Source organism: Papilio xuthus, unplaced genomic scaffold, assembly GCF_000836235.2.
Source record: "Papilio xuthus unplaced genomic scaffold, Pxut_1.1 DF827756.1, whole genome shotgun sequence".
NCBI lineage: Eukaryota > Metazoa > Arthropoda > Insecta > Lepidoptera > Papilionidae > Papilio > Papilio xuthus.
Genome location: NW_013530893.1, coordinates 5,328,875 through 5,343,950, shown reverse-complemented (window position 1 = coordinate 5,343,950; position 15,076 = coordinate 5,328,875). Strand labels below are relative to the sequence as shown.

Here is a 15,076-nt window from a genome sequence, read left to right as displayed (position 1 = left end):
GGGGCGGGGCAGAGAGGGGCAGGGCGGGGGCGGGGGCGGGGGCGGAGCGAGGACTTTCTAACCCTCAACAAACAAAACATAGGATAGAATCAATACACGTCCGTTCCCGCGCAGACTCCGGCCGCGCCCCGCACCACATTAAAACAACATCACAGACATCGGACCGAAACGAAATCGGGCGAGAAATTTCCAAAAAAAAACACAAATATATTTTTTGTCAACGTTTTCAACAACAAAGTTCAACAAGAGGGCGCCGGCGGCGACTACGAGCGCGTCAGCGACGGCGGCGGCACCTCGGCCGCCAGCCGCAGCGCCGCACACGCCAGTGGCGGGCCCACGCCGCCCACGCTGCCCACGCCGCCCACTCCGCTCACGTTGCCCACGTTGCCCACATTACTGATGCCGGCCGTTCTGTCTTTTGCAATCCCATCCCCTCCGCCGCCCTCCGTCTGAAAAAAGAAAACAAAAAAATTTAGAAGACAAGTGACATATTAACCGCAGACAAGATTTAACATTCCGTTCCGGATAGTTTTTGTCGCGACAGAATATAATTTCGGCCGCGTTGGCCAACAAGAAAAACGGAGAGAGTCGGCACGGACCTTGGCGAGGATGTGCTTGAAGGTTTCGTAGGTGAGCCAGCAGATGGCGGCGGCGGGCATCTGGTAGAGCACGCGCGCGTGCAGGCCGCGGAAGAAGCCCTTGAGGCCGGAGGTGCGCAGGACGAGGGCGGCGGCCTGCGCCAGCCCGTCCGCCGTCGCCTCCTGCGTGTTGAGCGCCGTCTTGCAGACGTCGAGCGGCGTGGTGGCGGCGGCGGCCAGCGCGCCCGCCAGCCCGCCCGACAGCGCGTGCGCCGCGGGGTCGTACGCGCGCGTCGGGTTCACGCGCGCCTGGCACCACTCGTACGTCACGAAGTGCACCGCCTGCCGCAAACCAGTTCATTACATACCTCTATACAGACCTTCTCCCTGCTCTACGGCAGTCAGAAAGTAAGAAATCTATGCGCTGACTGACCTGGAATGGCACGTTCATGGCGACCTGCGTGCCGTAGGAGCGGTAGAAGGCGCGCAGTCCCTCGGCGCGGTAGATGCGGCGCGCGCACTCCCACACCCCGCGGTACGGCGAGTGCAGCATCTGCAGCCGCTGCTTCACCACTGATACACACGACACGAGAAAGACAGTGAGTGATGCGAGTACGAATGAGTTATGTCCCTTACTGTTTACATAGGGTGCTCTGCAGTAGTCAGTGCTGCAACCCTTCCGACAGACTGGTTAGTTCAACTATTCACGTATATCGTTTGGGCATTACTTTTTCGCTTGCTCTCCGCCGTGAAGCTGTAAATTATTTTTTGTGCTTCATCTGTTTTTTAAATTCCATACAATTGCCATTTGATAGATTTATAAAATTTGGCATCAAGTTGTCTTACGCACAAAGTCGTCAACGTTTTCCTCTTGCGCGTCGTTTCCGAGAAGCTAGCGCGCGTGACGACGTGACCGACCTCTCATCGTTATAAATGGAATCTAAACGTAAATTGTTCCGCAATTTGTGAGCTCGTCCTGACAGCGAGGCAGGCAGTCGGTCACACCGTCACAACTGATCTACCAGAACGGAATCATACATTTAAAATAACAATAGTACCAAAACTTTACTCCGCTGAGTATCTGAAGTTTAACGAATATATGGCTGTGCACACGAACAGATCGATTCTAATTTGACTTGATTCGCTCACGCTCTTTATCCAGCCGGAATGGAATGTGTAGACGCGCGGACGGCCGGTCGTCTACATCCCGCGGTGGACAATTGTCCTGCGACAATTGGAGCACAATGTGCTCTTCTAAGTTCCAGTGGCACTGTCATTGTGTCTGTTACTGCGACACTCACCTTCCGCCGGGTTAGACACTGCGTCGTGCACCAGCGACGCCAGGCAGCCCGACAGACCTGGAATGGTTTACAAACACATCTTAAGCGATAATTATATAATTATTCATTAAAGCGGAGGCGCGGGTACTGACCGTGCGTGATGTGGTCGTGGCGGTGCCTGGTGAGGTGTCCCAGCGTGTGCTTGCTTTGCTCGTAGGTGGCGAAGAAGCAGGCGTGCGCCGGACCTGCGCCCGCCACCACTGCAGACATGCCGCGGATTGGCCTGCAACAACCACACTCACAACTACCTAACTCACAGCTACAAAACAAATTTTCTCTGTCTCTTTGAAAAGGTGTGATGTATGCCAAGACGTCTTTCAATGTTTTATATTAAGTGAAAACACAACATAAGATAAATGGATCAGTCTGCAAGAGAGTTGGGTCAAATGTTCCTATGCATAGCAAACAAAGTAAGCACTTGTAAACATTGAATAATGTGTATCGAGTATCGGCGCGATTGCGGCGGGAAACGAGCGCACCTCGCCTGCGCCTGCGCCTGCGCCTGACCCGGTGAAACTCAACAGGAAAATGACCGCATAGCGGTGCCACAGTGCACAAACTGCAGCTGAACAATTGTCATTTAAGTATATGCTACTATTTATAATATTGTGCTTTCTTATAAAAGTATATTTATTGTTAGAAATAAAAATTAATGAAATGTTTGAATTGAATTGTTTTTATGGGATTTCCAATGAAACATGATAAATAATATGTAGTTTGTACAAAACTATGTTACTTAGTTTCAGGACTTATATTTATTTTACACGCTTTAAGAATAATTTGTGTACAGATCACGTCTCCTTTGATGTCATCTAACATTTAGATGTACGCTAACCGACCTAACACAAATAAAAAAATAGCTATATGAATATAAATATTTATTTCACAATGTTGTATTGTTATCATTTGTATGATGAGTTGGCCTTCACCTCACATAATAAATAAACAGAAAAAAAACCAAAGAACATGGTATGAAGCGGCGTTCAATCCGACGACAAATGCTCGTCATATAGCTAAACTGTGTCGGTTGGCGTGACGACAGCCGGCGATGTGCCGCCATCAAGCCACGACGCTGCGCAATACAGTATGCCTTAGCTTGACAAAAAAAAACAGAAAATTGTACAAAATACAACGTTCCAGCTCTCAAGAAATATTTGGCTACAACGCGCTTCCCTGCTTACTCGCCGACCTACGTTACGAGAGGGAAAGCGAGTCGCGTCGCACACTGGCTCCTCCCTTCCCCCTCGCTCCGCAGACTTGGAGCAAGGTCAAGGTCGGCGACGCGACTCCCGGATGTGCTCTTTGTGAATTTTAGGTTCGCGCATTTTGACGTTTCCTTTAAAATCCTGTGGTGTTTTCACTGTTTTAAAATTCAAGTTCAGTTCTACAGTACAGGATGCGCCTTTTGTTCTAATCTTCCTACTAATATTATAAATGCGAATGTTTAGATGAATGGATGGATGTTTGTTTGAAGGTATCGGCTGAACGGACCTCATTGAAATTTGGCATATATGTAGAGCATAGTCTGGAAGCACACCGGCTACTAATTACGTTTTTTGTCATTCCGCGCGGACGTAGTCACGGGCGACAGCTATAATAGATAAAAATAAACTTTGAGTAAGCCTCCTACTGGAGAGTTGCGGGTAGCGTCTTGCGGTAAACCGCAGCACGTGCGGGGCTCGGGCTGTGCGGGTGTGGTTGCGGGGGCGCGGGTGGGGCGGCAAGCTCTTGTTTAGAATTCCCTCAATATCTATATATTATACATTTGTAGTTCTAGTGGGTCGCTGTGGTCGTCGCTGTGGTCGCCGCGGCGGCAACTAAGCGGCACCGCGACGACTTGCTTTATACATAACGTGCTGAGTCATTGTACCGAGTGACGGCGGCTTGTTTCATCGATTTATTGTCAAATTTACGTCACAAATGTTTTCTATGCTCTAATGGTAAGAAAAACCAAAACATACTTAATCGATGCCATGAATGTGTTATTCAGGTCTATACTAACCGTTCCGTTGTCTATTGATGTGTGTTTGTGGCACATGCCGGGTAACCTTGAGGCTGCACGCGGCTTGCTGCGGGGCGGGGCGGGGCGTGCTGCGGGGCGGGGGGAGTGACACTCCACCCTACCAGCGAGTGGGTAACACTTACGTCTATCAGAGTTGATATCGGAACACTTCGCGTCTTTCTCTATCAGAAAAATAAGGGAACTAGAATTGGACCTCACTCATCGGCCGGAAAACAAAGCTATTCTTCATGCTTTTCCGTTATGAGGTAGTAGTATATCATATTTTGGGGCTCCGCCTACTCAAAAATCCATTGTATTAAAATTAATAGACACACGATTTGCAACGTAATGTAATTGAATTTAAGAAATCAGCAATTGCCGTCGTCCGCTTGCGAAGGTCTCAAGGCGCGGTTGTTACCAGTCAGCGTTACACCGCGATTTACATACAGTTCCGCTTGTGTTGCGTATCTACTCTTTCAAATTTGTTTTAGGATTTATAAAAAAAAATTCTACCCACAGTAATACTAGAAATTTGTTTAAACAGAACATTCAGACGAACCTCCTCTTTTTTTAGGTCGGTTAAAAATGGAATACAATATTTTCGCTCCTTCCCCATTCTGGCAAGAATAAAATGTTATTTTAAATGCCGCAATGATAAACCGCTTCATAATACAATGCATATGACACATGATTCAATCAAATCTGCGGTGAGCTCACGTCCTAACTGGGAGCTGCACCGCACCGCACCGCACCGCACCGCGCAGTTCTAGGCAGTGCAGCGCGCAGGGGGTTTCCCCACGCACACGCACACGCTACATTTATTATTATGGTTATACTAGTTACGTTATGTCATCAATGTATGATAAACTGAGCAATAAAACAAGCGATATTTAACGCCCACCAAAATCTACTATAACAAGATTACAAAAGCATTTTAACTATACACGTATGTACGCAGTGTTTATGTGATAGAATCTGACGACGAGACGGGAGAGAATTATACAATGAACTAGAAGGTGATGCACCGAGCAATGAATGAATGAATGAATGGCAATCAAATGTACCGCCCGCGGGCGGTGAGGGCGGTTAGTGCGGATGTAGTCCGGCCGGCACTCGGTACTGCGACTCTCAACTCGCAAGCAAACCCACGTGCGGATACGTAACAATGTCTCCTTTTTGTAACACATCTCAGAAACGTGTAATCGCCAATTTAGCGCAAGTTGGTAATAAAACAGACGATAGCGACAATGTTTTATTACGAAAAGGCGCAATGTTTGCTCTACTGAGAACTGAGAAGTGAATCTTATCAGTCGCAGAGACGTTCACAATTCGTGCACAATAATTATGTCCGCACGAACGCACGCCTCTCACCGCGTCATGCATTCATTTGTGAAGTGTGTTCTTTGGAACGGAATCAACAACATTAATTAAATAGTAAACTTTCATGTAAATAGAGTAACACGGAAAGGTTGACCTAAACTTCACATAACGAGCACATCTTGTGAACATACATTATTGCTTACAATCTCTTCAATTACCAGTAAACATTAGTCATTTAAATAGACAAATGGAGCGAAATGGTCTGTTCTCTGCAATGCTAGTACATAATATTGAAATACATTTATACCGGAGAAGCATTTTCCTTATGTTCCTTGCATTTAATATAAATACTCGCTATGCCAATATGTAATGAGTAAAATCAATAATGCAATCAAGTGTAATCAGCAAAGCGTAATCTCTCTAGACAATCAAGTTGTCAGTACAAATAACAGACGGCAGCCGGTAAACGGTTGCGTAAGGATGTGTACGGAGCAAACACATCGTCACGTGCCACGCGGCGGCTACTGTGCTAAACTTCTCATAGGCCAGCGCCCACTCCGGCGCGGCTGGCTCGCACCGGCCAGTCCCAACAGCCAGTTTCAGCTCAGTCATAAGTCACATATACGGGAAAGGCATATTTGAAGATATTTCTCGGTTTGTGTGTGAGTGTGTGTGTGTTTAAGTAGATAAGATGAAGCAATGTGGTAAAATCAATGACATTGTAAGTAGATTAAAGTTAATCAAAATGTTTACATCATCACATTGAATCAATGAAAGATGAAGTGTATGGGCAGAGATGACGACCACGACATTTTGTTTGAATAGAAATCGTTTCGGATCTTCACTTCGTCAAGCGGGAGGATGTCGTCTCACTTGCTGCATAATCTCGTACTTCTTGCAGTAATTATACTATTATGATTATCAGCGAGGCGAGGCGGCAGGCGAGAGGCGGCAGGCGGCAGGCGACATGGCGCGCCGTGACAATTGCTGATAGTGTAACCGCATTCTGTTACATTACATGTATCGAATTAGTTAGTTGTTAAATTATATGTAAATTTGAATATTTTTAACTATATTAATTATACAGCACCTTATCTATGTACAATAACAACTGATAACTGGTATCCTTACGATTGTCATGTAAAGTGTAAACGACTATTTGCTATTATTTATAAAATATCTTTAGGGGCGTCATCATCGCCGTTGAGGCGGAAGTTCTACGGAAACACGCGAGCTCCAGCTATCACCGCTGCGCCGTGTGCTCGCAGTGTGTCGCTCTCGTTGAAACAATGTTAATATAAATGGAGTTAGCGTAAGTTTGTTTTCTTAAATGCTTTTTTCCATGTGGTAGGCTAAGGGTTCTTTCGTTAGCCGCTGACCTCCGAGCCTGACACTTCGCGGATCCCTCCTGTGGGCGAGGACGCTGACGTCAGCCGTCACAGCCGTCACACGAGTCAGCACTCACAATCGTGGGGAGTCGAGGTGTTGCGGTGACATTAATTATGCATACGCGCGCTGCGGCGACGCTCCACCGCGTTATTTAATACCTAAAGCAGCCGTCAGAAAACATTTCGCATCAATGTTGGAACAAATCGTTTCTTTACAATGAAGAAGCTAGGAATTAATATACGTGAACACACATAATATACGCGGATGTATCGTGTGCACGGAGACACGCCTCGACACGACAAGGCAGCGGGTATACGACAAAATTGTAAACATAAACAGATTTCTACAATTGTTTTAATCACGTTGCTTGTTTTTGTGAAACAAATGTGATGTCCACGTTACCTTGCAATACCAATAAATGCCAAAGGAAAAACCTAAAAATAGAATTTATTCATTACACAAATGAATCTGATATAGAATAAAAAAGTATTATAGTAAATCTTTCAGTATAAAGTATAACTCCAAACACAGCAGGAGCGCCTAGACAAAAAATAAAAAGCGAGAAATTAATATTTAGTTCAGGGTGGCATGTAAGGGTATAAGGGTGTAAGGGAGAAGGGAGGAGGGAGCCGGCGAGAGTGGCGTGCGGCGCGGGTCAAGTTCACCGCCGCTGCTGTGACTGCTGTGTGGTCGTACACAAGGGCAATCGATTCATAACGCGAGCCGCCGCATACGATGCCCTTAGGACACCTCACTGTTTCATTAGCTTTTGACTTTGACCCTCTCCAATAGTCTAAGTGGAGTGTCAGTCGTGGGTTCGATATGTACCTACAAAACCAATTGATTTGCATCAGCGCGGTTTTAACAGTCCTGTGCTCAGTCTTGTGTATACCTACATACATGGCGCAATTACTTTATCAAACTTACAGCAAGATAGCGATCGATAAGAAAAGTTCGCGATGGTCGGGACATTTATAATGTTAATGGTATAGTTAATTAGTATATTTGCTCTTGGAACTGAAACTCTGGCGGTATCTTATGCAACACTGTTGTCTAGTTCAGATTAGTAAATTGTTACATAATTTGAACAATTCTTTAAATCGTAGACAAATCTATTTTCTGTATCATCGCATACGCGCACGTAGTTTGTGCAATAATACGTATAAAAAGAACAAGTTGTTGCAAATTTAAGTTATAATAATAATTTCAATAAATTTTGTGGTAGGTCAGCCACTTATGCATGCAAAGGTGCCAACAAATTTTTATATATTACAGAAATATATCAAGATTTCAAGTGGCTACGGACGTGGCAGGAGAACTGTATACCGCTGGACACAAGACAAGAACGTGGGGAGACGACGCCTCCGTCCGAAAGTGCAAAACACGTTGGTGGAGCTTCAAATATGATGTTTTTAATAATTAAAATAAATAATCTTAAAATTTGATGTAAAAGTTGCATATGTGCCGAGCGGCGGATGCACGGTGTGATAACACGCTGACCTGCGGACAATTCGCGGCAGCTCAATTGTGTTATCATTCAGTTGGCGACTCTTCCGCAGCCTCACGTACGCTGATAAGGCGATAGCGGCCGATAGCGCCGTGGCCGCGCCTGCGCCCGCGCCGCCGCCGCTGCACGCCTCGAGGAAGTCATCGTGACAAAGTAATTAAAAATCATTTCGCAATGTAAGAACAAGGGTTGATCGCGGATCGCGTATCGCGGCACACACTGTATTTAGTGATCACCACTACCTATAAAAGTTGCTGAAGGAAATGTGGGGAAAGGAAAGTGTAGTTAGTAAGTGTAGGAATGGGAGTTGAAAGATTTAATAAACCGACTATGCCATAAAACCGCTAGATATGTCAATACTTCCACACCATTACCACATTGCTCCAGGTGAGGCCGAGCTCGCGGCTCAAGGTTATCGGAGGTGCTACAAAAGATTACGGCGAGTAATCTTTGCACCGATAGTCTTGTATAGCGAAGTTATCAAGAAAACTGTGTCAAATTAACGAACAAATTATATTTCCGGATTTTGGATTTGATGCTATCAATTTGTAATTACATAGTTTCATTTGAACTGAGAAGCGATCGATAGCGGTATCGCAGTTCAGTAGAGGCTATGCTTCTCTGTGGCTGGGGAAGGGCTCGCTGCGGCAACAGCCAACGAGAGGCAATCCCTAACTGCTGTCCTAATAGTAAAAAGATTAGGAAAATTAAACAGGATATTGTCTATCGATGGCCACTCATTGGGCGGAAGCATAGACACGTCCGCGGCGCCACACGCTGCAGCAACACAGTGGGACGCAGTTGGTGTACACAAACACAGTGTAACGAGGCGCAGTATGTTTGTGATGAGCTTCCGGCAGACGAGTGCTGTAGTTGCCTTCCGCCTTATGCTTGCAATGATAACTGAACGAAGTCAAATCATGGTGTTACAAAGCGACCCATGCGGCATCGCTACTGTTATCCAAAATTACGCATATATTTTCCTAATCACTATCTCTATATGAAGTTGTGGGTGTGTATGTGTGTGTGGCATGTGTGGTGTGATATGTTACCTGAGCAGGCCCTCGCGCTGCACCATGTAGCGCAGCGTCTCGCGGATACTGCCGTTGTGCGCCGACCGCAGCGACTGCATGCGCGTCTGCAACAACAACAACAACAACACGGTCAACAACGGTACAACAGCCGGCAGCGATGGCATCCTCTAGGACTTACTCATGCTCTAAATCCCTATTGTACAAACTCGCCGATTGTAATGCCTGTTTCTTTCCTTTTACCATCTCCATTGTCACCTATATTCCCCACCCAATTCCCCCTTTATCTTAAACTGTATTCTGACGTGAAATTATAATGGTAGGTAGGTACAGTGCTTTAGAATGAGGCAAACAATAAAATTTGCATGTTATTTTGTGCATCGTATGGGAGAGCTGACATTTAAAATTTAAATTAACGAGTATTGGTGTCGCGGCGACGAGTTGAATCAAATATTCGATATCGGGGGGCAAGCTTTAAACTCGACCTCAGTGGTAAAAATAGAATTATCTTATCCCAGTTCAGACTTCCTAGTGTTTATGTCGAAAGACTGTGGCTGATGATACGAGCGGCGAGAGGGGAGATACGAGCGGTGCTTGGTCCTCGCCAGCTGCTGGCCACAGTTACGCCGTAAACAATACCGAAAAATTACACGTTTGACAAATATAACAAAGTAAAAACAAGATTGTTTCCGCAACTAACAACTGGTATGCACCTAATAATTTTATTTGCCGGACAATTTGTTGGCGTGACTTCGCCAATAATATAAAAATGACAAACAAAAGACTCTTAATAACAGCCTATCGATGTACAATTTTTTCATCAATTTAACAAAAGACATATAATCAAGGAAGTGTGGTGACATTGAGGTTCGATATATAACTGGCAGAGCGGACCACCGGCCGGTACTCAGAACGGCGTCAAAATGTGTGTCAGGAGGCAACTGCTGCTGTGTACGACGGCCGCGCTGCTGGTGGCAGCGCTCTGCCTGGACGAGGAGATGGCGGAGCTGGCGCGAATGCTGCGCGAGAGCTGCGCCGAGGAGAGCGGCGTCGAGCTGCGCCTAGTGGAGGAAGTGAACGCTGGCGCAGCGCTGCCGCCTGACGCCAAGCTCAAGTGCTACATCAAGTGCGTGATGGAGACGGCAGGCATGATGTCTGCGGGCGCAGTGGACGTGGAGGCAGTAGTGGCCATGTTGCCTGATGACATGCGCGCCAAGACCGAGGGGTCGCTGCGGGCGTGCGGCTCGCGCGCCGGCGCCGACGACTGCGACACCGCGTACAGCACGCAGCTGTGCTGGCAGCAGGCCAACCCGGCCGACTACTTCCTCATATAGCCCGCCCTGAGCCGTGCACCACATTCGCCCCGTAATAACACACAACCAATAGTTTACACATATCAAAATCAAACAGCAACATAAAAATTATAATTAAAGTGCATCTTAGACATTGTGTAATATACTGCTTGCATTAATTACATCTACACAATATGTTATACTTAAATGTGATATATAAATTTTCATAAAATTTATTTCTACTTCCAAGATTACAAGATTTTTTTACATTTTCTAGTAATAACAACTCTCTATACATTTTAAAATCTCATACTCTCTAAGATAAATAACATTTAAGTAATTGGAGTTACGCTGTGATTGTTGATTAAAAAATATTTAATTGAACTAATTGTATGCAGTTAGCAGTAGCAGGGAATACACCATAAAATTCATCAGGATAGTCACATGCGCTTAAGGAAAATCCATAAAGCAATCTTGTAATAAATTATGGCTAAGAATTCTCTAGTTGCCCTACAAATTATTTTTTAATATATATTTCTTGATAAAAAATTAACAATGAATCACCCCTAGATAATGTACTGTCATGCACATCTGTCATATCTATACTGATTTACAGACCCTGTGTTTTTTTTATTAAAAACACAGGGTCTGTAAATATGGAATGTGTGCCGGGTAGATGGCAACCTGGCTTTATCCTGTGTTGCCAAATAAAGTGACAGTATTTTCTCAAGGTTTTCCAAAAACTTGCTTCGAAGGGTCCCAATGCAAACTTTAGATGATACCAGGACCCACTTGGTCAGACTTTAGGATGGTCATCAGGAAGTTCCAGTACTAATCTTATATAAACTTGACTATTCCCCTTAAAGCAGGATATCTTTGAAAAAAAATCCTTCTGTAACCAAAAGGTACATAATATGAGACTCGGCTAGCCCAAAGCAATATTCATATACTTTTCAATCTTTCATCAAATTGAACTTCTCCGATTAAAAAGTCTTGAAAAACATGTAGCTACGAATACCAGAACTTTCACTTGTTAATTTTTACTTTTCATCCGTCTGCTTTACACTGTGTCTGCCGGAGCAAATTGTAAGTAAGTAACAATAAGAAAAACAAACAAATATAACTTTCTTAAAGTTTCTTATTGTTAATATAATTATTTATAACAATGTAATACAACAGATGAACAATTTTTTTAAACAAATATTAAATAAACAAGTACATAGTCCTGTTGTGTCTTGTTACATGTATTACAAAGTATTAACAATGAAAGAAAATAAATATGTTTTCTCTTCTGTTGATGTCATTCCAGTGTTATAATATTAATAATACAAGATTATTATTCTGTTTACTAAAACTTGAAGAATACAAGACCTTGAATAACTATTATTGCAATGTCAGCATTAATAGCATCATTTAGCTAAATTTACATGTAAACAACCAAAATGTTTAGCCATCAAAAAAAATAATTCTAATCCCGTTATAAGGGAACTAAACAAGAAAAAAACAAATTCCAACAAAATTTTAATCTAAACTCAAGTGATAGCCGAATGATTAAGAAATAAACAGCTGTCAATGTTCAAAAAACAGGAGCAGTTTTGCACGACAACTCATGTCAAACCGAAAGTTTATAGGTCTGCGCTCCGGGAAAACAAACGAAAGTCTTATTGGTTTTTACATAACCCCTTAAAGAAAGCTGTGGCGCAACGCGCGAAGCACTAAGATGCGGTCAGGGGCCGTGTAGGTTATGCCGTAAGGCACGGGGTCCGGCTCCCGGGCGCCACTCACCTTGACGGAGTCGAGCGGGTACATTATGCAATGCTCCATCACTCCCGCTATCGCTCCAGCTGTCATATGTGTGACAGAGTTCTGGGTTGGAAGGGTTTCATAGTCCTCAAAGTTCATAATACTCACTTAATACTGACACTAAGCACGAAATAAACACAGAAACGGTTAAATTTATATACGATTTATTTCATTTACCAATTTACCAATGTCATTTTTACTACACTATTTTTGTCACTAAGTCATCGGAAATTTAGAACGAACAATCAAAATTGATTCACTGGTGCGATACGATTAGCACGCGCGGCAGCCGACGACGGAGTTGCCAGTTGTCTCTGTCTGAGAGAACCAACTAAGCTAGTGCTTATCAACTCGCGCTACGTATGTTATCGTCACTTATCATTATCTTATCTACGGGTACACTCTTTTGACTTCAATCATTTTTATACCGTGCGACACAACGCCTAATTACATAATACCTATTTTCTAGTCAAACTTTAGAGGAAGCGAAGAAAAGGGGTACAATTGGTTTTAATGTGTTTTTCTTCGCTATATATAGAAGTATTGATAAACTACTGAAGCTCACGTGATGTGAGCTACCATCGATTTTTTTACTGAAATGAAAAAGTGGAGCATATTCGATCAACTTCAGAACAAAATCTTTCAGTACTATATTTTCCTTGTTCTAAACCTTCCAGTAAATAAATAATTATACGAAGTTACCAACATTGAGTATGCAACACTTTATCAGTCATGTAGCCGTCAAAGATGATACTTCTACAGTATTGCAATGGCAAAAAATACAAGTATAATCTAGAGGAAAAAGTTTTACAATACAAGAAGTAGGTGTTGCCACTGAGCTTTTATTATAAAAAAAGATTATTTTTTTTTCCAAACTTGTAAACTATGTTTTGACTATAATGTTATTACCAAGGATTATTATATACAAGTGGGTCTCTCATTTCTTCGTTATCATATTTTGTACAAGAGTATCCGTTCTGTAACCCTAGCACGAAATATTACGACAATCTTCTTCATAACGTCATCGACAATTATGTCAATATTAGTATCAGATTATTTTACGCAGAGTACTTTACGCCCGATAGAGGCGCTGCACAAATTTTGTCGAAGACGATCGCGAGAGTGATTAATATTTCGGGTGTGTCTAATATTAATATTCGTTATATTTTTCAGATTAAGTTTAATAGCTCTTGCGAAATTTGTTTAAAAGATTATCGATGTATGCAAGGGTTTGCGTGTCGAGAAATAAACGTGCACATAATTGTCAGAAGCGAAAGATAGTGCTATTCAAATAAAACAACAGTAAAAAGTAGTCGGAAATGCAATTTTTTATTACTTCAAAAGCATAGTCTTTACATAAAATCACCGATGAATCGTAATCATTCGCGTCCCGCTGACACAGCGGCGACACTAACGCCACCACCTCACTGTGGCAGCTCCAGGTGCAAGTTCAGATAAGACGTTTACTATAAAGTTGTATATATGTTTATGTCTATATAAAGTGGTATCCTACACCCGCTGCGTGGCCGCCACACACACAGACACACACGCAATGGTAACAACAGAGGCACTTGCAGAGCACATTCACTCACCGACCACTCGCAATGCATCGCTAAAATAATATTAAAAACAATAAGTAGTGAAGTACGGCCGCGCGGCGCGCTGCTAGCTGCTAGCTGCTAGCTGCTAACTGTTACAACACTTCTTTATATTTACTTAATAAATAAACTTCTTTCATTGCCATTCAATCGATCTTAATTAAGAAAGATAAAATCACTGCTTAGGGTAGAGGTGCGCGCGACGCGGCCGCCGGCAAACCTTCATCTACACTATAATATAGTACTCGATTGTAACCCCAACTTACTCTAACGCAATATAATGTTTTCTCTTAAAGTACTCATATATTTGGTTCTCACTAAAGTAAAAATTAACACCGAGCTCACTCACACACACACATCCGCTCCGTAAACCTGACGAGATGTGTATACAGTGTGGTATCAGGCGCGAGGCTGAGTCACTTGTACACAGAAACTATTCCTACTGAGAATACATAAAGTATAGAGGATGATATCCGGGCCGAGGACACCGCGGCGTCGCCGGGGTGTCGCCGGGTGGTAGCCGGCACAACGCCTGCAGCATGACGTCGTCTCATGCAGGCCGACAGTTCTATGAACCGTCCGATACATCTAAATACGAGGAAAAATCACACCGCATCCTTACAGACTAAGTATTATGTGAAGAGTTATCATAATATCGTTCATATATTTATTAAATATAATGTGTATAAAAAGATGCGCCGGCTGCCCCAGCCCCCGCCCCGGCCCCAGCCCCGCCCCCCGGCCCCAGCCCCGCGCCCCCGGCACGCCTGTACATTAGCTGCCTTACAATGAATATCAATATACAATACAATACATACTAACAACCGATTAGCTGCTCTAGTGTAGGAGATTGCCACGAAGCGGGGGCGGGGGCGGGGGCGGAGTCGGGGGCGGGCGCGGGGGCTCTACAACTTGCCTCGAATAAAATTAAAAATATTAACATTCATAGATATAAAATGATGCCGAATAAATAAGTGGACGTACAGACAAGTACGTTTGTTGTAACATAAGCGCTCGCTCGGGATCTTTGCAATACTCATATCTCGCTCTTTTTTACGTCATCGCGATTTTCTTGTAGTTTGTGCACCATTTTGCTTTCTAAATTACACAACTTATTAATTTTTCATGGCAATACATATATTTTAAATGACAGGAGCGATATCTTTACAGCCGACAGCAGACGTGAGCGGAGGAATAAACAGACTGATTAATTTAA

General features: G+C 43.7%; 2 protein-coding genes and 1 long non-coding RNA gene across 3 annotated transcripts in view; 2 read left to right on the top strand and 1 right to left on the bottom strand.

The window, feature by feature from the left end:
* Positions 1 to 23: 23 nt before the first annotated feature.
* Positions 24 to 15,076, bottom strand: part of Unc-115a (actin binding LIM protein Uncoordinated 115a) — a 50,128-nt gene continuing 35,075 nt past the window's right edge. Inside the window, exons 15-16 of the mRNA XM_013309853.1 lie at positions 1,728 to 1,730; positions 24 to 449 (exon numbers count right to left, since the gene is read on the bottom strand). Coding sequence (XP_013165307.1) covers positions 264 to 449; positions 1,728 to 1,730 — 189 coding nt within the window. The 3' untranslated portion in view covers positions 24 to 263. The remainder of the gene's footprint in view (positions 450 to 1,727; positions 1,731 to 15,076) is intronic.
* LOC106116281 (uncharacterized) lies at positions 3,478 to 9,182 on the top strand. The gene is made up of 3 exons (XR_001227799.1): positions 3,478 to 6,235; positions 6,427 to 6,552; positions 7,905 to 9,182. It is a non-coding gene; the product is annotated as an uncharacterized LOC106116281 (long non-coding RNA).
* LOC106116280 (general odorant-binding protein 69a) lies at positions 9,286 to 10,711 on the top strand. The gene has a single exon (XM_013310042.1). It carries the CDS (start codon positions 10,091 to 10,093, stop codon positions 10,499 to 10,501), a length of 411 nt encoding a protein of 136 aa, XP_013165496.1. The 5' UTR covers positions 9,286 to 10,090; the 3' UTR covers positions 10,502 to 10,711.